Consider the following 26,214-nt stretch of genomic DNA (forward strand, 5'->3'; position numbering starts at 1 on the left):
CTAACTTCAGCCCATATTACCTCAGTAGGCAGATCGCCCTCGAAGTGCCTTTCAGCGGCCGTTAAACTATCCTTGATTAACAATGCTACTCCTCCACCCCTTTTACCGCCTTCCCTACCCTTACTGAAACATGTATACCCCGGAACTGCAAACAACCATTCCTGTCCCTGTTCTAACCATATCTCCATAATGGCCATGACATCATAGTCCCAAGTACCAATCCATGCTCCAAGTTCACCTACCTTATTCCTGATGCTCCTTGCATTGAAGTAGATACACTTCAACCCACCATCCTGTCTGCCTCTACACTCCTACGACCTTGGTACTTTCCTCAGTACATCACGACCCTCAACACTGGCTCTTGGACTACATCTCATTTTTCCATCCCCCGATAAATTAGTTTAAACCTCCTCGAAGAGCAGATGCAAATTTCCCTCCCAGGATATTAGTGCCCCTCTGGTTCAAGTACAAACCATCCTGTGTGTACAGGTCCCACCTTCCTCAGTTGTTAGATGGCTAGAGGCAATTAGAACTCAGCAAAGTCATGGAAGCAGAGACAGTTGTGGAAGGTCATTGGTTCCAAGCCAGGCAGTTAGAGTTCACAGCAGCCTAAAAGCCATTTTTAGGTTGGTGCAGCCAGGAGACTGGAGTTTTGAGAAACCCAGGGACAAGCCAGTTCAGGGAAGCTAGCAATCTGTGGAAGAACTTAAAGTATGCCAGTAATCAGATGTGGGAGTGGAGCTTTGTGAATTCTGTGAAAGGCAGCGTCAGATTGAATCATCGGGAAGTGAGCAGTTTCCGAGGCAGTCTGAAACGTAGCAGCTTTTGAGGGAATTCAGGAACTAGATCTTCGAAGAGTTCAGAGTCACAATTCTTCATGAGGAGGTCAGCATTTTAAAGAGATTTTGTGATTCATAGTGGTCACTGATGTCTGGGTGGTTTGGTGAGAAATCCATGGAATACATTTTGATTGCAACGATCATTTGCGCCATCATTCCTGAGGGGCCTAAAAATGCCAGCAAGCCTAGGTCCTTTTTAAAAAGGTCACCCCAATCACAAATTGAAGTTAAAGCACTTCCTCTCCATCATTGGGCCATCAGAGCCCCTTCCCCCCACCCCCTCCTAGGATGCAGGCCTCTACCCTCTCACTCCCATCATCGCAATGCAGACACAAACCCTCCCCCCCTCTAATGCCCTTTCAACATCATGGGAAGTCCACAATGGGATTCCCTAGAAGGCCCTGGAGAGGCAGGACACTGGCCAGCCATATCCTTCACCAACAGGGGCTATACTCAGTTTTTTTTTGGAAACCAGTGTGCGTGTGTGTGTGTGTGTGTGTGTGTGTGTGTGTGTGTGGGAATACATACACTCTCCCAGAGGATAAGCCATTATGCTGTTTAGAAATATTTGAATCTATTCAATTCACTGGGTGTGAACCTGGTTACAATCATGTCACTTGCAGGAGGCAAGGAAGATCTCATTTGGCGATCTTCCCAGCAAGAAAGGCCATAATGGGATTTGCATCTGAAGCAAGTAGAGTTGGAAAATTGTCAGACCGTAGATTGTTTTACTTTTCTAACCTTGTTCAGTAAAGTTTAGTTTGTTTGTTTAAAGCAGTGAAATCATAGAATCCCCTCAAGTCCACACTGACAGTCTCACCCAGATCCCCTTCACCCCACACATTTACCATGACTAATCCATCTAACCAAGACATCTTTGGACACCAAGGGGCAATTTTATCAAAACCAATCCATCTAACATGCATATTTTTGGAATTTAGTGGGTTTATTCTCCTACGATTACAAACTTTGTCTATTTTAAACAGAAAGTTACAGGTCCCTAACCAGATTGTAACAACTGTCCTTAGCTAACAGTCAAAATCATCTGTCAATAAACATCAATGCCAACCAAATTTTTATTTAGAAACTTACTCCCCCACCCCCGTTCCCAAGGCCAATCAAATTTTCACGTACATTGATATTGCTCAGGGGAACATGTAGACTGAAAATTTCTCATATGTGCAGAGTAATTGCAGAATGTACCTGGAGGGTGCACATGATATATAGCGTCTTTAAGCTGACCATGGATTAGTGTGCTTCTGCACAGAATTTTACCTTACAGCAGGTCTTATCTAATGTGACTGATGTATTATTTTGAAATCAGTTTTAAGACTGGACTGTATAGGATCCAAAAATGGTTCACAGCTTTAGGAGTATATTTTTTTTACTTCAATCATCAATGTGCAGAGTTGCATGTGTGTGCCCGGAGCCAGCTTTGTAATTAACATCAGTGGACAAAAATTATGTCAGACAGGCACACCTGAATACTCAATGTGTATTCACAACATGGAAATTTTGGTGCAGAGAAAACAGAAACCCAACATTTATTCCCTATGGTCCCAATATCTGTATGCATTCCAGGAAGCAAACTAACCGTAGGCAGCTTTTGTGTCAAAAATTTTACAGTCATCTCATCAGAGACTAACAATAGTAGCATTCAATTGTTCTGAGGTACTGCTCTACAGGAGGATAGCTGGAACTGGCAACTGGGGCAGACACAGGAACCCAACTAGAGGCAGGTTTGTTTCAGGAGCCAGCTATCAGAGCGAGTCTTGGAAGTTGGTCACCAGAGGACCTCTGGAAGGTGAGAATCAACTGGGGTCTGGCCAAATCTTCTGCTGCAGTGGGATTTCTCACTATGATTGCAAGGCAAATATCAAGGAGTTATAGGAGTTAATGCCACATTGGTGGCAGCATGTTGAGCATTATATCTATTACAGCCAGTAGACTGAGTTCATGAATTATCGTTGGTTACAGACCGGTATTTCTATTAGTTACCAGTGCAATTTCAGTGAGTTATTATGAATTACATAAGAACATAAGAAATAGGAGCAGGAGTAGGCCATCCAGCCCTTCGAGCCTGCCCCGCCATTCAATAAGATCATGGCTGATCTGTCGCTGCTCAGTTCCACTTTCCCGCCCTCTCCCCATAACCTTTAATCCCCTCTCCTATCAAAAACCCATCAACCCGCGTCTTAAAAATATTTAGCAAGGCAGCCTCCACCACTTCAACGGGCAGAGAATTCCAGAGATTCACCACCCTTTGAGTGAAGAAGTTCTTCCTCAACTCCGTTCTAAACCGCCCCCCTTTTATCTTGAGGCTGTGCCCCCTAGTCCTACTGTCTTTTTTGAGCGGGAAGAGTCTTTCCACCTCTATCCTATCCATCCCATTCATCATCTTATACGTCTCAATGAGATCTCCCCTCATTCTTCTAAACTCTAATGAGTACAAGCCCAGTTTATTCAGCCTCTCCTCATAGCTCAACCCCCTCAACTCCGGTATCAGCCTAGTAAACCTCCTCTGCACTCCCTCCAAGGCCAAAATATCTTTGCGCAGGTGCGGCGCCCAAAACTGCACACAGTACTCTAGCTGCGGCCTCACCAATGCCCTAAACAGATGCAGCAAGACCTCCCTACTTTTATATTCAATCCCCCTCGCTATGAAGGCCAGGATCCCATTCGCCTTCCTGACCACCTGCTGCACCTGCAGGCTGGGTTTTTGCGACTCATGCACAAGGACCCCGAGGTCCCTCTGCACCGTCGCCTGCTGCAGCTTTTCGCCCCGTAAGTAATAGTCCTTCCTACCATTCTTCCTACCAAAGTGGACCACCTCACACTTGCCAACATTAAATTCCATTTGCCATTTCCTGGCCCATTCGCCCAGCCTATCTAGATCCTTCTGCAGACTCTCCACACCCTCCGCACAATTTGCCGTTCCACCAATCTTGGTGTCATCAGCAAATTTCGACACCCTACACTCGGTTCCCTCCTCCAGATCATCTATATAAATGGTAAAAAGCTGAGGCCCCAGCACCGACCCCTGGGGCACTCCACTAGTCACCACCCGCCAATCCGAATAGCACCCATTGACCCCCACTCTCTGCCTCCTATTTGACAACCAATCCTCTATCCACGCTAACACCCTACCCCCAACTCCATATCCCTCGACCTTCTGCAATAACCTCTTGTGAGGTACTTTGTCAAACGCCTTCTGAAAATCTAGAAAGACCACATCCACCGGTTCTGAATCAAAGCACTTCTCATCTCTGGTATCTTCCTGCTAATCAATCCACTGCTCTCAAGTTTCCTCGGTTCATCTCCTGATTCTCAGAATGTCTCACATTGCAACAGCAGAACTAATGTAGGGGGGAGCTATACAATACATGGCAGAACCATCAAGAGTATAGACACATAGAGGGACCTGGCTGTGCAAGTCCACAGATCCTTGAAGGTGGCATCACAGGTGGAGAAGGTGGTGAAGAAGGCATATGACATGCTTGCCTTTATAGGACGGGGCGTAGAGTATAAAAATTTGCATCTGATGTTACAGCTGTATAGAATGTTGGTTAGACCACATTTGGAGTACTGCGTCCAGTTATGGTTGCCACACTACCAGAAGGACGTGGAAGCTTTGGCGAAAGTACAGAAAAGGTTTACCAGAATGTTGCCTGGTATGGAGGGTCTTAGCTATGAGGACAGATTGGGTAAACTGGGGTTGTTCTCCCTGGGAAGACGAAGAATGAGGGGAGACCTAACAGGGGTGTATAAAATTATGAAGGGCATAGATAGGGTGAACACTAGGAAGCTTTTTCCCAGGTCGGAGGTGGCGATCACGAGGGGTCACAGGTTCAAGGTGAAGGGGGCGAGGTTTAACTCAAATATCAGAAGAACATATTTTACAGAAAGGGTGGTGGGGGCCTGGAATGCACTGCGAAGCAGAGTGGTGGAGGCGGACATGCTGGGATTGTTTAAGACTTATCTGCATAGCCACATGAGCAGAATGGGAATGGAGGGATACAAACGAATGGTCTAGTTGGACCAGTGAGCAGCGCAGGCTTGGAAGGCCGAAGGGCCTGTTTCCCTGTGCTGTACTGTTCTTTGTTCTCTTTGTTTAGTTGGTGCAAAACCATGAGCAAAGAAGTCAACTACAGGAGACACAACTCTTATAAAAGGTAACCGAAAAAATAGGCAGAATTCTTCCTCCAAAAAATCTAAGTGTCGAATATCCTGTCCTGACCACCCCACCCCGCCCCCCCCCCGGACCCCAAAATCTTCTGGGCCCACCACGATTCATAAAGCTATCAATTTAACAGTGGGACAGCCTTTGCTTGATCTTCACAGACATTGGTTCCAGAAAACAGGCAGGTTACCTTTTACTGTGATGGCCATGACAAGATACATCCATTCCCCGCAGTGCCGACCCACCCATCCCCCCACAAGCAGGCTGACCCCACCCTACGCAGCTCGCCCCAAATCGCTGGCTTCCTTCCTTCCCCATCAATTTCTATGCAGAGTGGCAACAGGAAACCCCCACCCCACCCCACCCTGATCATCCCCATCAGGCTCCCCCATAGGTCCCGCACCCTTGACACCCTGACAGTGCCAGCCTGTGCCCCCTGGCACCCATGTCGATGGGCAATGCCACAGGGCACAGGCTAGCACTGCCAGGGTGCCAATGCCCAAGGATAGATACATCACCCAACCCTCTTGGGGCGGGGCCTTGATTACCCGCCCCTTCACTCCATATGAGTCAGACCACTAATTCCTCGTTATTGGGGAGCTACTCTAAACTGCTCTGAAGTGAAATGCTCCAGCGGAGTGGGAGATGCTAGCAGGCCTGGAGACTTCAGTCCCAAGCCCACTAATCATAATTAAACTATACAGTTTAATTAAACTATAGAGACACGTAGGACAAGGGGCCATGGACTTAAGGTGAGGGGGGAGAGGTACAACACAGATATTAGAGGGAGGTTTTTCACACAGAGGGTAGTGGGGGTATGGAATGCTCTGCCAAGTAAGGTGGTGGAGGCAAACACACTAGAATCATTTAAGAGTAACTTAGACAGGCACTGACTGGGTTGGAGATGGGTGGATATAGGAGATTGTTTTAAACAAGGGTCATTAGCATTGGGGCGACCCTGGTAAGGTAAATGGATATGGTATAATAATAATTTTTTTTCCCCTTTTCATTCACAGGTTATAAGTTGGTCCGCCTCGTGTCCGACGAGAGGCATACACACGATGGGTCGTACTGGGGCTGCTCTTGGTTGTTCGAGATTGGCCTAGTGCTTCAGGTCATTAGTGTGTGCCTAAACTGGACCAGATACTGGGCAAGACGACAGCTCAGTGACTATCGCTGATTTGGGCCGGTGTCTGTGGGAGTTTGCGCATTCTCCCCATGCTTGCGTGGGTTTTCTCCGGGTGCTCCGGTTTCCTCCCACACCCCAAAGATGTGCTGTTAGGCTGACTGGCAGGAATAAATTGTCCCTAAATCAGTTTCCCTCAATCTGGATGGCCATAAAACATTAGACAGGGGTCGTGGGTGGAGAGGGGGACTGGTGGTGTTGGGCCGAAGGGCCTGTTTCCCGGGCTGATTTTGTTCTTTGTTCTTTATATTATAATAACCACGTAAATTGTCTTTGCACCTCCCTGCCAATTTCCGATGCGGAGCAGATGCTGCCGAAAATCAGGTGCAAGCAGGGCTCAATCGCTTGCACGAATCCCACAGATAAGCTGACGCAAGAATCTCCTGGCCCTCTGCGCAAAAAAATTAATGCCTCAGATAAAATATTGAAAAATGTTTCCCACAAGTAAAACATTTGACATTACTTACCAACAATGCAAATCAATATATAGAACAGAAATTGTTTGGGAAATCAATCTCCATCGCAACAAAGTACTGAACAAATCCATCACTGCGCTACTCTGTCGGGTGCTCTAATGAGGTTTATGTTCAAACAATAAGGAAGAAAACAAGGGGTGATGAACTAAATACCGTCTGAGCGCTCTCAACATTCTTTCAAGAAATCTGTCAACCATGTATTTAGTGGACTGTATACTGATCAGCACTTGCAACAAGAAAAATAGCAATCACAAAGCCCAAGTTATTGCACAACACTGCTACACCATAGGACTGAAAAGAGTATGAAAAATATGCACAAGTACAATTCATTCACCTGGATTCAATACAAGCATTGCAACTGCTCCTAGTTTACTCTTAATTTTGTTGTTGTAACTTTGCTTTATTTGCAGACGTGTCCCTTTCAACCTATTTTCTTTCCATCGCCTCTCTGCTGTGTAGGCTGAATACACAATTATATATAAACATAATTCAACATCGATTCAGCAACGAGGATGAAAAGCAGTATGTTATAAATATGATGGTTAAAAAGCTGTCTCTTCACACAAATGATGTATGTTTCATGTTCCTCGCTTTCTGTTTCTCCACATTCTCTAAAACCCTGCTTCACGTTGAGAAAGCTCAGAGGTGCAACAATGTGTTAACTTTAAGTAGACACTGGAGTTTGTAAACAACATCAATAGCTTGCATTACCACTTATCTGCACACAGGAACTCAAAAAAGTAAAAGGAATCACATTGAGCAGAGTAATGTGAGGAGAGAACAACAAGTAATGGTTTGGATTTTAGAAGCAGTGAGGGTAGAGACTTAGATTAAGTTTGCAAAAGACACAAAATTTCATAATCACCCAATCTCTAAAAGTTCAGCATTGGCCAAAATATGGCATAGATTTTTTAATATCCATCGTTGGTTCTAAATCTTGGAGCATTTTTAGCTTGGTAAATTATTTATGAGTCAGTTTAGCTGTGATTCATTAAATAGATTTTAGTCAATGCTATGGATTCAGTTATTGAATCCAGTACTCAATGACAGGAACTCTATTATAAATTTAATTAAAATTTAATGATATCTGGGGTCAATATTTAGGAAAGGGAAATTACCCAGTCTAATTGGATCACATCTTGACTTTTAGAATACTAAACGAAATGACGCAGTTCAGTCCGGCACAGAGTCCAATCATATCTCAAAATCAAAGACAGCTTCAGAAGAAAATTTCAAGCAAAGAAGAACTACAGATGCTTGGTCTTAGACAAGAAAATTCAAACCAGTCGATGGATTGGCGTTCTGACTTTGGGGTCAGTGGTCATTACTGAGGCATAAGAAAAAGAACTTTCTCTAATCTTGAAATTCGTGATACTGAGTGAATGGGCAAAAGGCAAAATGTTTATTTTCTCATTGTTCTGGATCTTTTGGCTCATGTTTCATGAAGTGGACTTGATCATGAAGTAAAAGGATTGAGCTTCCAAACTGAACTCCACAAAGGTGATATAGGCAAAAAAATTACTATATGTTATCATAATTCACTGTTTAATAGGCAGATGAATTATAATTCAATTTACAATACAAGATAATAAGTTCAGAGATCTGAGCAACGGACAATTTATTAGATATGCCTTATTCAGCAGGGTACTTCACGTCTTGGTGCTTCTGGGCCTGAAGGGGTGGTGTGTGAGAAACTTCGAAAAATCAGAATACAAGACAGAAAGCAGCTGAGCAGTAGGCAGTTATAAAGTAAAGATCATCTAAGCATTTGGACAAGGTAGATAGTGACTGCTTTCACATGGAGTTAGATAAACTACTGGTGTCTGTTGGCACTGGTGTGTTCTTTATTTTTAAGCAGCATGCAAACAGAATTTCTAATAAACGTATCAAGCAACTTTAATCAATCTCTAAGTTTGAAGGAAGGGGGAATGTGTGCACAAAACCTGGAAGTAAAATCAGACCGATAGGCTTCCAAGTGTCATATCTTCAAGTTCTGCAGGAGACAAGATGCAAAACTGCAGTAAATGATCTGAATTTCAGCAACCAAGGGGCCAATGCAGAAATGAAATTTGGAGGAATAAGGAGTTATTTAGGATGGGTGTAAAAAGACAAGGAAGATGATGGCTTAGTGGTGGTATCACTTAACAAGTAATTCAGAGCCCCAGGCTAAGGCTCTGGGGACACAGGTTCAAGTCCCATCACACCAGCTTGTGGAGTTTAAACTTAAGTAATCAATAAATTTAATTAATTAAATTTAAAAATCTGCAATTGAAAGTCAGTCTCAGTATCAATGACCACGTATCTTTAATTGTTGTAAAACTAGATCAGGTTCACTGCCTGTGGTTTAGGGAAGGAAATCTGCCATCCTTACCTGATGTGGCCTGGTGTGACCCACAACAATGTGATTGACTCTTAACTGCTCTTAAGGCCAATTAGGGATGGGCTATTAATACTGGCCTCCTCAGCAAAACCACATCCCATGAAAGAAGGGTAAAAAAGAACAAATACAGCACACAGGTTTAATGATGGCTCTCTGAAATTACAGTCAGATGCAGCCAGTGAGAGCAGGAAACCAACAGCTGTTAGCAAGGAGTGGTTGGAACTGGCTGAGTAGGTAAACTGCAAAAGCATTGTGCTTCTGATATTCAGTGCAATGCAAGTGGTTAAATAACCTAACCAGGTCAGGAAAGTGAATACGATTTCTAAATCACCTACATCCATAGGTGCCAATCTACGCCATCCTTCAGTCTGTCTTGTTCAAGTACACCTCATTGCATCACCGCTCACACTCACTTAAGTTTCAGTATCACCCGTTCTTCACTTTCTTTGTGCTCCCTCATCTCTTCACGCAGCCATCCATCACCTTACTTCACATGCAATGTGACACATCCATTTTATAGTCATTCTGGAGAATAGTTTACCTTCATTCAATCAAGGACCATTATTTCCACGACCTGTAGGAGAAGAATGCAAAGTACGAGGAGGAGGAAGAGAGCCGGAGGCAGGCTGCCACAAATAATGCAGCTCACAGCGAGTTCCGGGATTGAAATGTGCCATTAATTGTACAACTAGGCAGACCAAAAATACTACAGCAACCAGGAGGACAGCAACAGTAATCCAAGCAGTTGCACTTGCATCCTTAACTAAGGTTACTCCTCTTTGCAAGCAAATAGCTCAGTGCAAATAAACAGAATATGAGTTTGAGTAATGCATAAAGGGCAAGACTCCATTAGTAACAGAAATTGATGGATATTCTTGTAATATACTATGGCCAAAAGAGTTCCTTACTTTAGAAGCCAGTCTTGAGAATTTTTCATTCTGATCCTCTGCGGAAGTCATCTTTTCTTGTCTGACCAAGTCTTGCAGACTCAAATTATCATCATCCTGGAAGTACCTGATCCGTTCTCCCTCATGGTGCGTTTCAATCTGAAACAATTACACCGTTATAGTTGTGCAAAGTATTACAAAAATACAAAATTTCTAAAAGCCAGTCAACCTTAGAAATAATTTAATATTATAATGCTGCAAATTTCAAGCAGAATGAATCATGAATTATTAAGAAAAAGTACTTTTTTTGTAAAACTGCCCTTTTAGAATCAAGTAAGGGAAAAGATAATATTTTGCTATTAAAGTCAGGTGTATTTTAAGCTGAAACCCAATTTAAAATTAACCGAACATAAACAAAAAGCCAAATTAACTGCCAAAAAGAATTTACAGCTGAAATTTTTAACTTCTGTGTTCATCACTCAACATTTGTTGCCCAATCCTAATTGCCCTTAAGGTGATGGTGTTGAATTGCCTCCATAAACCACTGAGGTCCATGAAGTATTGGTACACACGAGGGGCAATTCTTCTAGTCTGAAGACTCAAACGGAGGCCGTTAGATTGCTTCCCGCTGGGTGGCACAGCTTCCACGAGTCTCCAGCCGCTGGATTTCTGGTGCCGTCAGCTCCACACCAGAAATTGTGCAGAGTTGTATAAATTATTTAAATTAGGATTTCCATGTCATTAGCAGGCCCGGGACTGAAGTCTCTGGGCACACTAGCCACCCTTCCCTGCCTGGCATGTTTCACTCCAGTGGGGTTTATAATAGTTTCCCATTTATGGGAAGCTGGCAACCTGACCCTGCTGTAGAGAAGGGCAGCCACTGAAGTCCCCCCCACGCCCTCAGAGGGTTGGGGGTAACATGGAGTTCCCTGGGGATTGCCAGCGTAGCAATGCCAGCCTGGCCCCTGGCATTGCCCAAGGGGCAAAGTGGCAATAATGCCCAAGGGGCACCTTGGCACTGCCCACCAGGCATAGGCAGGGCTCCTGCCACTACTCTGCACCATTCAATGACAAGGGGGGTGAGGGGAGGAGGCCAGTGATCAGAACTGACCATTGGGGTGGGGGGTGGGGAATGCAGGCTGGTTTGGACACGTCTGGCGGGGAGGCAGCTATTGGGTCCTTGGAGTGGGGGTGTTGGAGGGGCAGTGATGTGGTGGAATGTCTGGAGATCATCATCTTTATAGTATTTCCATTCCGGTGCCTGTTCGGGTACACAGAGGGAGAATTTAGCATGGCTAATGCACCAAACCAACATGTCTTTCAGATTCAGATTAAGAGACATTATTGGAGGTTCCTGGGAAGCAGGGAAATTGCCTATTTGAAGTTTAAACTTCCCGTGCAATTCCCACAGATTCAGCACATCAGGACATCCACAGGGTCCTGAATCACATCCCAGTCACAGATCTGGTCTCCAACAGTCCGGACTTGTTGGAAACTAGATGTCCGGATAGTACTTTGATTACACGAATAGCCACAAGTTTTAACCTTAATCTTTTAATCTCTTTGCTGAGCAGTGTTTGGATTTGATACCATTTTTAAAAAAATTAAAACAAACAAGCTGTCCTGAAATTAATTTGAAGTAGAATCTTGGCATCTCTGCTATGAGCCAAGTGAAGTTCTTGGAAGCAGTTACTGTGGTTAACTTGAAGCTATGACAATTAATCAAATTCACAGTTATGTAAAATTTACCATTTGTTTTTTCTTTTTTCCTCCTTTTTGTGTTGTGGATTCTGCTGAAGCACCAACAGGCCACACTCTCCCCGATTGATCAGTTCGAACAAGAACCACCTCCTGATTTTCATCTGACTAGATTAGTTAAAGAAAGATGTAATTTCTCAGTTAAATATATACATTCGTTGCAAAAAGTATCCCTTTTCAACTTTGAAATTTGTTATGCTTTGGTGCCCATGTGAGACAGTTTCAGCTTTGATCAGTACAAATAAGTACTGCAAGGCAGATACAACTTTGCCAAATCAAATTTGGAGGATAGTTTACAAGAACTTTAATTTAAGTACCTATATTTTGACAAAACAGCACTAAACAAAAACTTGCGGAGAGAGAAACTGGTACGCAGTTTGTCCAGTTTTCGATCATAAAGCTATCAATTTAACAGTGGGACAGGCTTTGTTTGATCTTCAGAGACATTGATTCCAGAAAACAGGCAGATTACCTTTTACTGTGATGGCCATAAGATACATCCTTTCAGCTGTATCTATGTGCCACCAGTTCAACGGTTCATAAGAAAAAGGCCCAGGTTTTCAATGTCTCCAGCAGCTTTTTTTAAGGACCCACTAAAAATAAAGCCCAGACATTGTCAGAAGTATGATGCTCACTTCAATAATTTTGCTGGAGCACAAAAGGCACCAGTACAAGTACTAGTAATGTATGTAGCTGTACTTTTTTGCGGTTTCAAACTCAATGTAAAATAACCAAAGTTATATTTTATACATTATTATGTTGTTTTATAGGTAGATAACACATTACACTGATTAAAAACTGGTAAGTCCTCTGCACCTGGATAAGTTACAAGAAAAGATTAAAGTTGAAATGAAGATTTTCTATTTAATTAGTTTAACATATTTAAAAGGTAATATTTGTTTTAGATTGCAGTGAAATAATAATAGAAATACACTCATGAAGCTTTTTTCCGCAGCAAAAACTGCCTTGTGCCAATTTCTAATTTTGTAGATTATACCAGTACTTTCCATTCCATGCTCAATCATTGTCATAAAAGATGCCAGTTTTTTTAAAAGAATAAAACATTTGTCCTGAAGATCTGATCTTTTCTTAAATCTTGAATCTTAAAAGTTAATGGTTCCATGTCTCAATTAAGATCATTTCATACAATTACTTCAAAATAAATAGTGAACAACTTAAATTAATGCAGGCAGTGATAAATAGTACCCTGCCAAGTACTGGAAGGTAGAAACATACAATAGGAGGAGTTCATAATTTGACTCTTCGAACCCATTCCGCTATTCAATATAATCATGGATGATACTCTATCTCAATGCCACATCCAGCACACACTGCCCCACCCCCATTCCTGCCCCTCAATAGTGTGTTTCCCGAAAGTGGAGGCAGTTTACCATTGGCTGCCAGAAGAATCTTCTGGTCCCACCCAACTTATGGCATCTTGTGTGACTCACCAACCTGCTGCCAGGGAAGCTGCTGTGAGGGTCACCTTTGGCTGGACCAGAACATCCTGCTGGTGGGAAGGGCCAGAAAATTCTGCCCTATAGATCTATTTCCTTAAATATTTTAGTGACTTAGTCTGGAGACTTCTATGGTACAGACTTCCACACATGTTGCACTGGAAAGTGCCAGCTACATAAAGAAATCTCCACTTTGTATGGAAACATATCCATGAGGAAAGGTCAGAAGTAGAATTACTGGAAAAACTTTCTGTAAAGCACAAACTGCTTGCTTCTAATTTTAAGGTTATGCCCTGCACGTTTTGGACTCTCTCATCAGAGAAAACTTTCTATTTAACCTAGCATCTCCTTTATTCATCTTGAGCACCTCAATTAGATCACTTCGTAATCTTCTCTCTGTAATATAACCATTTTAACCCAAATATCTTTCTGATAAATGTTTGCTGCACTCATACAGGTCAGCATATCCTCCGAGAAGGTGATGGGCACAGTTAAGGAACTAAGACAGCGTTATTATTAATGACTTGCTTCAACAGATTGAGAAACATCTCATTATTGCTTAAAACTTAAAATGAGATCAAGAAGCAAAAATGGATTTCAAAATATGGATGAAAACTTCAAAATTAAATTTAGATGGTAAGGGTTGGTTGGTGCTATTACATTAGAATAGATAACATAAGCATAAATGTCCAATCTGTGGAGATGATAAAAGTGTGGCCACTTTTTAAGCTACAAATCAATTTAGTTCCATCAACTATTAAGACTCAATTCTGTGTTTATCATTTTAATCATTTGCTAAAAAGTAGGAACAAAGTCCAGTAAAATTCAATGGGACAAGTTTTTTTTGTAGGGAAGGGAGATACTTCCAACATTATTGAACACCAAAGACATACTGCAGTGATTTTACTCAATTTTTCAAAAGATTAATTTACAATGACAAAATATTATAGCTACAGTTTCTACATTGTTAGATACACTGAGGACATTAAACCTTCCTAAGTTAGATGTGGTCTTACCGGACTCTCTGTTCTCTTTAGTGCTGTCGAAGTTGCTGCAATAGATTTTTGTCCTTGACTTTTCAATTTATGAGCTTCTTCCAATTGAGCCTTAAGTTTGGATGCCAGTTCCTTAAATAACAAAATTAGAGTGTATTAATGAAAACATCCAGTGTATAGGCTATTCCACAAGTTCTGGTAATCTATAACACTTAAATTATCAAAATAACATCAAAGGAAATTGTTATGCTGTTTAAAAGGGATGGAGCGGGTGAGAGCTAGGAGAGATTTAACAAAGATGTGATGAGAATAAGGCAAAGGGAGTATTCAGGGTCATGTTAAAGACTAAAGAAGGTACTGATATGGCATGAAGTTAAGATAGCAAAAAAATTCTGTGAAAGCAAAACTAAAGAACTAGTGACAGATGGCCCTGGTGGAGTGGGGGTCCATCACCAAGAGTGATTTGATAGCACTACTACCAGCCTAGCTGACCAAATCCTGAAATATGCCAGACTAGGTTTGCATCACGTGGTGAGAGAACCAATAAGAGGAAAAGATCTACTTAACTTTGTACCCACCAATCTATCTGACACATGTCCATGATAGCATTGGTAAAAATTGCCACTGCACAGTTCCTGTGGAGATAAACTCTCATCTTCACGGCAAACATACCCTGCATCATTCTGTGGCTCACCACAGTGCTAAATGGGATAAATTCAGAACAAATCTAGCAGTTCAAAACTGGATATCCATGGGCACTGTGGATCATCAGCTGTAACAGAATTCCACCACAACCTGGAACCTGATGGTTTGGCACATCTCTGACTCTACCATCATCATCAAGCCAGAGAATCAACACTGGTTAAATGAGGAGTGCTAGCAGCAGCACCAACCATATCTAAATATGAAGTGCCAGTTTGTTGAAGCCACAACTCAAGATTATAGCACGCTAAACGGCAGAAGTATTATGCAATAGACAGATATGCAAAGAGTACACTATAATGTTCACTGTAAAAGCATTTTAAGTGTAGATTATCTGCATACACATTTGTTTTAGTTGGTTTTAAATAAGCATTTCCAGTTTATTTTGGGATAGGTAAAATTACCCACAATTATTATCCTAGTTTTCCAATGTATCACCCACTGGACTGTCTGAAGATTTTCTTCTTTATGGTATTTCTAATGTTTAGTGGCTTGTTTTGCACAGAATATTGTACCATTGCCTCTCTTAGTTCTTAATTTGATCAATTCTGTTCTGATGTAACCATCAAGGACATTCTTACACTCGAGATAGTACTCTACAAATATTGCCTCTCTCATCTGTTGGGACAGCTATTCATTGTACATAAATAATCATATACATCACTTAATTTATCCTTTACTTATAATTATTTCTATTCAAGGATATAGAGGTTTAAAATGAGTAATATGTGAAATACTGCATTGCTGAAATTTCTCGCACACTGTTGCTATGCTACTACACAACTTTACGCAATTAGTTTGACTTACATCTGCTGAAGACAATTATTTTAAATTCTAGACTGACTTTGAACATACTTCATAATGTTAGCCTGAACAGCAATGTGTCAAAGTAGGGAATAATACATTTTCCCTATCACATGGCACAGATTCATTCAATTGAAATAAGGAGAATTTCAATAATGCAAGTACTTAAATGCACTATTTGAGATAAATACTAAGCAGCTTATGTTGCAACATTCATTTGCTTTCAGTGCAACGCTGATTTTCTTTCAGTGTTACAAGATGGCAAAAATATGGACATCAATAATATGAGATTTGGGGCATGTGGCACTGTAGCAAATTGTATAGCAGTTCTGGCTCAGCACCAACTGCATTTAATAATACATTATGAAAATTACACTAGGTTTGTCCTGCATGAAATAAATTGCTGGTTTACAATCGTAGGTGTGGTCTATTATAACGTATATTCAACTAACTTACCAATGACTGTAGAATCATGTTATATATTGTAATAACCCAACATATAGAGATAAGACTTCGCTACTGGACCCCTGGATCTCACCACTGTTATGGTCATGAAGGCCGCTAAAAGAATCTAACCAAGATGTAGTTATATAATTTATCTGGTAAGCACCTGTAGTGTATTCCTGACACTTAAATGCTCCTGAAATACTATGTACACAATCAGTACTTCATTAGTACTGATTTCTTTGCATTAATGTGCTAAAAAAAGAGACATGTTTAAGTTTTTCATTGTATACTTATCAGGATACATCACAAGAATGCCAGTATAAGGGGAAAACAACAACTTTTACTGTACAGGAACAGATTGCTGATTGGTTTTCAAGTGACCTCTGATTGGCAGAGGTGTTACCATGGAGAATGCATCAGTGACTGACATATAACTGCTAAGCATTGTTCAGGCAGCTTGACTGTGATTGAATCAGTGAATGGCTGTCATTTTCTTTCTTGAGCTGAAACAAGCGCAATGTGTGTACAGGTTATTTCTGTCTTCAAAGAACAGGGCATTGAATATTAATATACGTAGCTACCAGTACGCACAAATGCGCCATACTATGAGCCCGATTGACAATCTTAAATTGGTTTCAGCTTAATTCTTAGCACACTAAAGATTATTTAGCAAATGTTGTCCAATCTAATGTTGGATAGTGTGGTTTGAGTTTTACAAGAATGGGCTGGTTGGGTACAGTCAGTAACTTGCCCATTGCAAACAGTACCTTGGACATACAATGATAAACCAATCTCAAATTCACATCTGAAATGGAGGAGTCAAATGTTGTTGTTGAACAGCTGCTGTTCAAAATGGGCAAGGTACAGATTACATCCAACCAGTCCATGCTTGCAAAATTTGGAACATATGCCAAAATTCTACCATGCTGCCTGCCATGGAATCGGAGTAGGTGAGGGGCGGACAATGGAAATGTCCATTGACATCAGGTGGGATTTTCTGGTCTCGGAGTGAGGACCTAACATCCTATCCACAGTGTCCAACATTAAATGTGATTCTGTGATTGGACAACACTTGCTAAATAATCCTTGGTGTGCTAAGAATTATGCCAATAACAATTTAAGATCATCAGTCAGGCATGTACTGGAAGCTATATATGTATTAATACACAGTGCCCTGTTTTTTGCCGATAGAAAGAATATAAACATACATTGTGCTTGTTTCAATTAAACAAATTAAGTGACAGCTATTCACTGATTAATTCCCCAGAGTAATGTCTTGTTTAATCAGGGTCAAACTGCCAGGTTTAAATTTCAAACAGCTTAGCAGTTACCTGTCAATCTCCATCAACTAGGGCATTCTCCATGGCAATGCCTCTACCGATCAGGTCCACTTGCCAACCAATCATCATTCTCTTCTCATACAATATAAATTGTTGTTTTCCCATTGTACTGGTATTTTTGCAAAGTGTTCTGATGAGCAAAAGATGAAAAGCTTTGACAAGTCCTTTTTTTCAGCAATACTCAAATTCTATATTATCAAACAACTATTTACTGGAATTCTGTATCAACCAGAAGACTAGGATAGCAGTGCATATGCTGGTCTGTATACAAGAACCAAGTGCCACAGTATTGACAGAGCTGCACAAACTACTACAGTTTTGGATAAGTTAGTAGCAGAATTACTTTGAATAACTGGCTCAGACTTCATGGGCCAAATGATGAATGTTTGCGCTGTCCTACTTATCTCAAGTTAGGTGTATATCCTCTAAGTAGCAAAGGAAAATGCAACTTCTGTGAATAATTTACAGGACACCTTCAAAGGAATGATACTTCTTTTTCTGAATTTCAGAAGTCAAGACTACCATTTGCAGCCAACAGAAATAAATTGACTCTACATTTGTCGTTCACCACATAAGTGAGCAGCCATATTAAGTGTCTGCAAGATAGTTGAGAGGAAACACCTCTTACATTAATGCATTGTGAAACATAGCAACACTAGTGTAATCAGGGGTGAAGCATAATACTGTCTTTCAGATGCAACTGTTACAGAATTTTCCAGCTAAGTTGATCTCCATCCTCATTATCAAAAACTTGCATTTATATAGCATCTTCAACATTAAAAGAATTAATTTCAATTCCTATAACAATAGTAAAGTATCCCATAATCCCATAGCCTTGAAAATATACAAAAGCCAGCTGACTATGAATGGAACTATCTTCAAAAGCTTAAAACTGACATGGGCATAAGATAGGCACTGATATAGGTAACATTTTCTAGAAATTAAATGTACTGTAGAAACAGTAAGTTTGTGTGTGTGTGAGGGAATTGAAAGCCAGATAAATGATCCTTGCAGCAATGTACATAGGGCACACTTTTACATTGTGGCAGAGAAAGGTGTGCTAATGATATGTAGTGCTACAGGCTTTCTTAAAGCAAAAATAACTCACAGGAACATGAAAACACTGGTTTAAAAGGACTGTTCAATGGATTGTAAGGATTGTCAGCGACTGAGTTGGAGTGGTCAAAATAATTATTTGAAAATGTACTAGGCTAGATTTTTCAAATACATCTTTGACTGCAGTCCCTCCCCAGATACGTCAGTAAAAATGGGTAAGTGTTGAAGATTTCCAAATGGGGCTGCTAGTAAACTTTTTCCTTTATTGATTAAAAGATGCCATGGAGTATCTCAAGTAAATGTATATGACTGTGACTCTGTAGCCATAATCACAATTTGAAAGCAGCCTCATTTGGTTTACTTACATTAAACATACTTTAATATCAGTGTTCTGAACACCGTTACAATTTAGTTACATGAACATTCTAAATCTTACCAGGTTTCCCATTAGCTCTGCTTTAATGATCTTTGCTCCCAGTTTATTCATCTCTTCCTCACTGAGAGGTTGTAGAGGCTCTTCTCTTGTAGCTGGAGGTCTGGCTGGAATAGCAGCACTGTTTCATGGGAGAAAGGGGTAAACCCCAGAGAAAGGAAATGTGAGTTACCTTTTCATAATGCTCAACCAAAGACATGCAAAGTTTCACAACGTTTGTGTTCCTTTCATGGTTATAAAAAGGGGAAAACCTTTTACTTGATTTATTTAGTGTTAAGTTGTCTAATATGCAATCTTGTATGTTAACAATATTTTGACACTGCTTTCTACACAACGCCACCAAATTATGTTGGAATACAAGATAAAGTCTTGTTAAAGGTGATAGCAACACTTAAATGAATACAAGAGGCATTGTGGTTTGGTTCGTCATCATTTCATTTATCTAAAATTCATTTCTAGAGATCAGTAACAAAAACAGCAACAATCCTATCTCTGCAAACACTCAGTCTTTGAACTCCCATAAAGTACATATTAGCTCACTGGGCAAGTGTTTATTTACGTGGTTATTTAATCAGCAAGAGCGAGCCCAAATGGAAACAATGAGAGAGTCAGCGAGATTGGAAAAAATAAGCCTGAGGATGAAGTCAGAATCAGAGCACAGCAGAGCTTAGAAAATGGTGGCACAGTGGTTAGAACTACTGCCTCAGTGCCAGGGACCCAGATTCGATTCCAAGTCTGGGTCACTGTCTGTGCAGTTTGCACATTCTCCCCGTATCTGTGTGGGTTTCCTCTGGGTGCTCCAGTTTTCTCCCACAGTCCAAAGGATGTGCCGGTCAGGTGAATTGGCCATGCTAAATTCTCCCTTAGTCGCCGGAGTGTGGCGACTAACGGATTTTCACAGTAACTTCTTGCAGTGTGAATATAAGCCTACTTGTGACTAATAAATAAACTACTAAAACTGAGAAAAATGATATAGATTAGGAAAATCATAGGACAGGGAAAGGGATTTCTGTTGTGTACAGAAGAGCTTCCTCTATCAATACGTCTTTTGGTTCTGATAAATGAAGTACAGCAATGGAGTGTGCCACAGTAGGAGGTCATCTTGTCAACAGTGATCACAACATAATTCTATTTAATTATGGAAAGAGACCAGAAAATATTAAAAATAAAATGCTCTACTAGGAAGGAGCCAATTTCAATGAAAAGAACCTAGTACAGGTAAATTGGAAAATACAATTGAAGAGTAAAGCACCAAAACAGCAGTGGGATTAGACAGTTCAATTGTAAACTAAATTTAAGTTTAAAGTTTATATATTAGTGTCACAAGTAGGCTTACATTAACACTGCAATGACATTACTGTGAAAATCTCTTAGTTGCCATACGCCAGTGCCTGGTTCAGGTACACTGAGGAAGAATTTAACATGGACAATGCAACTAACCAACACATCTTTGGACTGTGGGAGGAAACCCGAGCACCCAGAGGAAACCCAAACAGACATGGAGAACATGCGAACTCCACACACACACACACACACACACACACACACACACACACACACACACACACACACACACACACACACACAGTGACCCAAGGCCGGAATCGAGCCCAAATCCCTGGTACTGTGAGGCAGCAGTGCTAACCACAGTGCGACTGTGCAACTAGGCACATTCCTTTGAAAGAAAATAATTGAAGCGCCCAAAGCTAATAGATCCTGCATGGCAAAGGGTGTAAAAGTTAAAGTAAAACGAAAAAAGATTATTTGTGACAAATGTTAGGAGCGAGTTTCAGCCAATAACTAGGAAGATTATGGATAATATAGGAGGGAAGGGAAGCTTAACAGAAGAGTTAAAATTAGGTTACCAATAAAGATTAGCAAGCAACATTAATTTGAACCCCAATATATTTTCTAAGCTAACAAAGTGTTAGCAGTTTGCAAGTGAATACAATGGGACTATGAAAAATCCAAAGCAGAATCTTTTGGATAGAGGTCGAACATGTAGCTCAAGTATTAAATGAGAATTTTCATAAAAGTAAGTGGATAATGTTAAGATTACACAAAAGGGAAGAATGAAGTCATGGATAGGAAAGTAATGGATAGACTAAATTATAGCACAGACTGATCCTGACCTCCTACAATGTCTAAAGAAGCAAAAATGCTTTCTCTTGCAGCCTCATAACAGTGTGCTTTCCAGTCTGCTAAAATAGTAAAGAGACTGTGAGCGAGTGAGATGTGAAGAACAGAAAAGAGCATCAATTGAGGATAGCAGGAAGCAAAAAAAGTAGTAGTAATGGAAGAGAGCAAGAATGTGAATGATAGTAGGAATGAAATGAAACAGAGAAGCGATATAAATACTGGAGAAGATGCATGGATAGCATTGAAAAGTAAAAAATAAGTGAACGGATAGAGAGAAATACAGAAAACAGAAAAGAGGAAGAGATGAACAAAACTGGAAAAAGAAATAAAAGCTAATAAACACAGGAATAACAAAAAAATGTCCAGACTCAGCAATATTAATATCCTTAGAGATGCATGGGAGGCTGAAGATCTTTATTTTAACCCCATTAAGGGTTCAGGACCAATAAAATAGAAATAGATTTATTATGTAGCTTTTGGCAATGTTTACTATTCAAGATGGACATAGAGTTAAGTAAGTTATAAACAAAGAATACAAATCTCATAGAGACATACAGGCAAGATAAGAGGCACATTTTTAAAAACATTGGAGAGAAATAGCAGGCCAAAAAGAACTCCAAAGAACATGTGAGAAATCAAGCCTCAAAGTGATAAAAGTCTTGGCCATAATATAAGAGATGATAGAGGCAGGTGATGTTTTGAAAGTGATAAGTTGTTTTGATGATGGCATTAGGAATGAGTAAAGAAACGCAGCTCAGTATCAAGCAGTATGCAAGATTCCGGCCCTGATTTTACCAGCACACCTGCCCCACTGAAACGGCATTGTCTTGGGCGGGCATGCTGGTAAAATTCCGGCCTCCATGTTACTAGATTCAAACCAGATGGCATTCAGGAAATTTGAAAGAATTAAGAAAAGGTCTAATTTTGTACGGGATGATTGCTAACTTATATTATCAGATAATCAACAAAATATTGAATTTATATAAGGCCCTTAATATAGTATAACATCTCAGAGCTCTCACAAATGTGTCAAACAAAATATGACCAAACTACTTGAGATATTTGATCAGGTGACCAAAAGCTTGTGTTGCCTCACTGGAGCCAATGCAGGTTAGTGACTGTTGGGTTGTGAATGCGAGTTTCAATACGTACACAGAACTTTGGATAAACTCAAATTTAAGGAGAATAGAAGGTGAAAAACCAGCCAGAAGAGTTTGGAATAGTTGAGACTAGAGATAACAAAGCCATGAATGAGGGTTTCAGCAGCAGATAAACTGAGGCATGGACAGTTATTAGGCAGCAACCAGCTTGCAAGCTCTTAGCTTTAAAGGTAACAACAGTTCTTCTGTTTCCAACACTAAACTTTCACGTAGATAACATATTTTAGAGATTACAAAGACAATTTAACAAATGGTTAAATTAAAGGTTTGTGGAATTGATACTTTCCTCTGATAAAGTTGTGAAAATAGATACAATATTATTACTAGCCTGCCTTTGTTCAATATTTTCAATGAAATTTTTGAGCTTTTGCTAAATCCCTTAGGCTTTAGCTTTCACAATTAACCTGGGAACTGCTAATTGTTTTGTACAGGCAGGACAAACTGAAGCTTTTGTTCAGCTTTATTTGTTACCAACAATTTCACTCCCGGTCCTTTGGGTCATCAATTCCAATTCCAGTATTCCGGTTGGTGTCATTAGTCCTGATGTGCAGTTTGGACGGTGTTATAATAATTGATAATAAAACAGCAATGTTCAAAGGCTGCAAAATTGTACTGAATCTGATGTGTTAAACAATTAAGTTTTATAAAGTAATACCTTCAGGTCATCAGCTTAATTACAACTGAGACTGAAGCCACTTAATTTGAGAGTGACAGGTTGGTACATGAAGATTCATATCCCCATTACAATTACAACAGTCACCTTGAATGAAGTCAAGGATAGCTTGTTAGAATACAACAAGGTCACAAACTACTATAAATGGAATGTAAGATTATTGGAAGCATGTTACATAACCTGTAAACTGAGATAAAGAACAGGTGTCCTTTATGTAATTCCTTTATGCAAGTGGACATTTGTAAAGTAAAATATTTAATATTCATGCATATTTTTAGACATTTCCCTCATTATTCCCTCAAAGAATAAAACACTCCTCAATATTTATGATGGCATAGAGGTGACAGCAGTAGTCTGAAATACAGCATCTACAACTTAATTAAAAAGTGCACTTCATTCAAAACTAAGAATATCTGTAAATTCTAGAATTAAATAATTTTTCAGGGCAGTTGTATTTTGTTTAAGAACATAAGAACATAAGAAATAGGAGCAGGAGTAAGCCATCTAGCCCTTCGAGCCTGCCCCGCCATTCAATAAGATCATGGCTGATCTGTCGTGGCTCAGTTCCACTTTCCCGCCCTCTCCCCATAACCCTTAATCCCCTCTCTTGTCAAAAACCCATCAACCCGCGTCTTAAAAATATTTAGCGAGGCAGCCTCCACCACTTCAACGGGCAGAGAATTCCAGAGATTCACCACCCTTTGAGTGAAGAAGTTCCTCCTCAACTCCGTTCTAAACCGCCCCCCTTTTATCTTGAGGCTGTGCCCCCTAGTCCTACTGTCTTTTTTGAGCGGGAAGAGTCTTTCCACCTCTATCCTATCCATCCCATTCATCATCTTATACGTCTCAATGAGATCTCCCCTCATTCTTCTAAACTCTAACGAGTACAAGCCTAGTTTATTCAGCCTCTCCTCATAGCTCAACCCCCTCAACTCCAGTATCAGTATCCAGTAAAACTCCTCTGCACTCCCTCCAAGGCCAAAATATCTTTGCGCAGGTGCGGCGCCCAAAACTGCACACAGTACTCCAGCTGCAGCCTCACCAATGCCCTATACAGCTGCAGCAAGACCTCCCTACTTTTATATTCAATCCCCCTCACTATGAAGGCCAGCATCCCATTCGCCTTCCTGACCACATGCTGCACCTGCAAGCTGGGTTTTTGCGACTCATGCACAAGGACCCTGAGGTCCCTCTGCACCGTCGCCTGCTGCAGTTTTTTGCCACATAAATAATAGTCCTTCCTACCATTATTCCTACCAAAGTGGACCACCTCACACTTGCCAACATTAAATTCCATTTGCCATTTCCTGGCCCATTCGCCCAGCCTATCTAGATCCTTCTGCAGACTCTCCACACCCTCCGCACAATTTGCCGTTCCCCCAATCTTGGTGTCATCAGCAAATTTCGACACCCTACACTCGGTTCCCTCCTCCAGATCATCTATATAAATGGTAAAAAGCTGAGGCCCCAGCACCGACCCCTGGGGCACTCCACTAGTCATCACCCGCCAATCCGAATAGCACCCGTTGACCCCCACTCTCTGCCTCCTATTTGACAACCAATCCTCTATCCACGCTAACACCCTACCCCCAACTCCATATCCCTCGACCTTCTGCAATAACCTCTTGTGAGGTACTTTGTCAAACGCCTTCTGAAAATCCAGAAAGACCACATCCACCGGCTCTCCTCTATCCACCGCCCTAGACACATCCTCATAGAACTCCAGTAAATTTGTCAGACACGACTTCCCTTTAATGAAACCGTGCTGCGTCTGCTCTATCAAGCAATTCCCTTCAAGATGCCTCGCAGTTTCCTCCTTAATGACGGATTCTAACATTTTACCTACCACAGACGTTAAACTAACCGGCCTATAATTCCCCGCCTTTTGCCTGGCACCCTTCTTAAACAACGGCGTAACATTAGCCGTTTTCCAATCCTCCGGCACTTCCCCGGAATCCAGCGACGTCTGGAAAATAACCACCAAGGCATCCACTATCACCTCCGCCATTTCTTTCAGAATGTTTAAACATATGCAAATCAATTACCATGTCTTGTTAATAATCTAGGCAGAACTCAAAATGAGAAAAGATTAAGCAATGTCCTGAATATTGCTGTATTTCAAAGATAAGAGTCCTTTTCAAAAGGATATTTAATTGCCATAGAAAATCAAATTGGTTCACAGGGTCTTCAGTAATAATTCATTCATAGTCTGTGATCAATGACAATAATAGTAGTTGGTAGAGTTGTGATGCAAATATATCTTACGGTGTCCACATGCTAAAAATTAAAATGCTCTTAACAGGAAAGGATTTCTAGCTTGGTGTCCTAAAATTCTACAAAAAAGTACTCATTGCAGGATGTTCAAAAATATTGGATAATATTGGATGAGATTAACAGTTGATTTGTCATCAACTTCCTTAAAGAAAAAGCTCCTTATTATACTTGTCGCCTCTCCAATTGAACTTTGTATAAATAGAATTTACAACATGCAAACATATCTCATGGCTCAACCAGTTTGTTGATATTTTGCCTCCAGTTGAGGAGTGGTCCTATTTCCATATGCCTGCCCTGTTCTCATATCTCTTAAGATTTTAAACTTCTCTAAAGTCCTGGAATGCATTATTATCACCAAACTCTGTGACCACCACTTCCACCTTCACTCATTCCTGTTCAAGTCTTTTTGGTCTACTTCTCGTCTTCGGCATAAAACAAAGACCTTCTTTCCTGTTCAAGTCTTTTTGGTCTACTTCTCGTCTTCGGCATAAAACAAAGACATCAACGGGTCTCCAGTATAAATAAGTTAAGTCTCAATTCCCAAAGTCAAACAGACATCAAGAGATTTACTTCCACTTCAAACTTTGCCTATCCTCACCTCTAGCTCAACCCAATGCCACTAAAACATCATTGGTGCCTTTGTCATTTCAGGACTTGATTGCTGCAATGCTGTTCTCACAAGCTTTTCTGACTGGTGCTGAGTCTCTGGAACAAGCTGTAGAGGTAGTACTAGAGGCAGATACAATTTTGTCTTTTAAAAAGCTTTTAGACAGTTACATGAATAAGATGGGTATAGAGGGATATGGACGAAATGTGGGCAATTGGGACTAACTTAGTGATAAAAAGGGCGGCATAGACAAGTTGGGCCTGTTTCCATGTTGGAAACCTCCATGACTCTATGAATGCACCCTGCACAAATTCCAATTCATCCAGAACTCTGCAAAGTACATTCCATCCCAAGCAAAACCTTAAGAACGTAAGAACATAAGAAATAAGAGCAGGAGTAGGCCATCTAGCCCTTTGAGCCT

At 40.8% G+C, this 26,214-nt stretch overlaps 1 protein-coding gene across 2 annotated transcripts in view; it reads right to left on the reverse strand.

Moving 5' to 3' along the window:
• Positions 1–26,214, reverse strand: part of cwf19l2 (CWF19 like cell cycle control factor 2) — a 127,963-nt gene that overhangs the window by 37,434 nt on the left and 64,315 nt on the right. For both annotated transcript variants that reach the window (XM_080197234.1, XM_080197233.1), the window contains 4 exons: positions 18,944–19,061; positions 14,180–14,290; positions 11,698–11,814; positions 9,970–10,107 (listed from right to left, as the gene is read on the reverse strand). In XM_080197234.1, the coding sequence (XP_080053360.1) occupies positions 9,970–10,107; positions 11,698–11,814; positions 14,180–14,290; positions 18,944–19,061 (484 nt within the window). The remainder of the gene's footprint in view (positions 1–9,969; positions 10,108–11,697; positions 11,815–14,179; positions 14,291–18,943; positions 19,062–26,214) is intronic.

This window comes from Carcharhinus amblyrhynchos, chromosome 10 (assembly GCF_965287045.1).
Source record: "Carcharhinus amblyrhynchos chromosome 10, sCarAmb.v2.hapA, whole genome shotgun sequence".
Classification (NCBI taxonomy): Eukaryota; Metazoa; Chordata; class Chondrichthyes; order Carcharhiniformes; family Carcharhinidae; genus Carcharhinus; species Carcharhinus amblyrhynchos.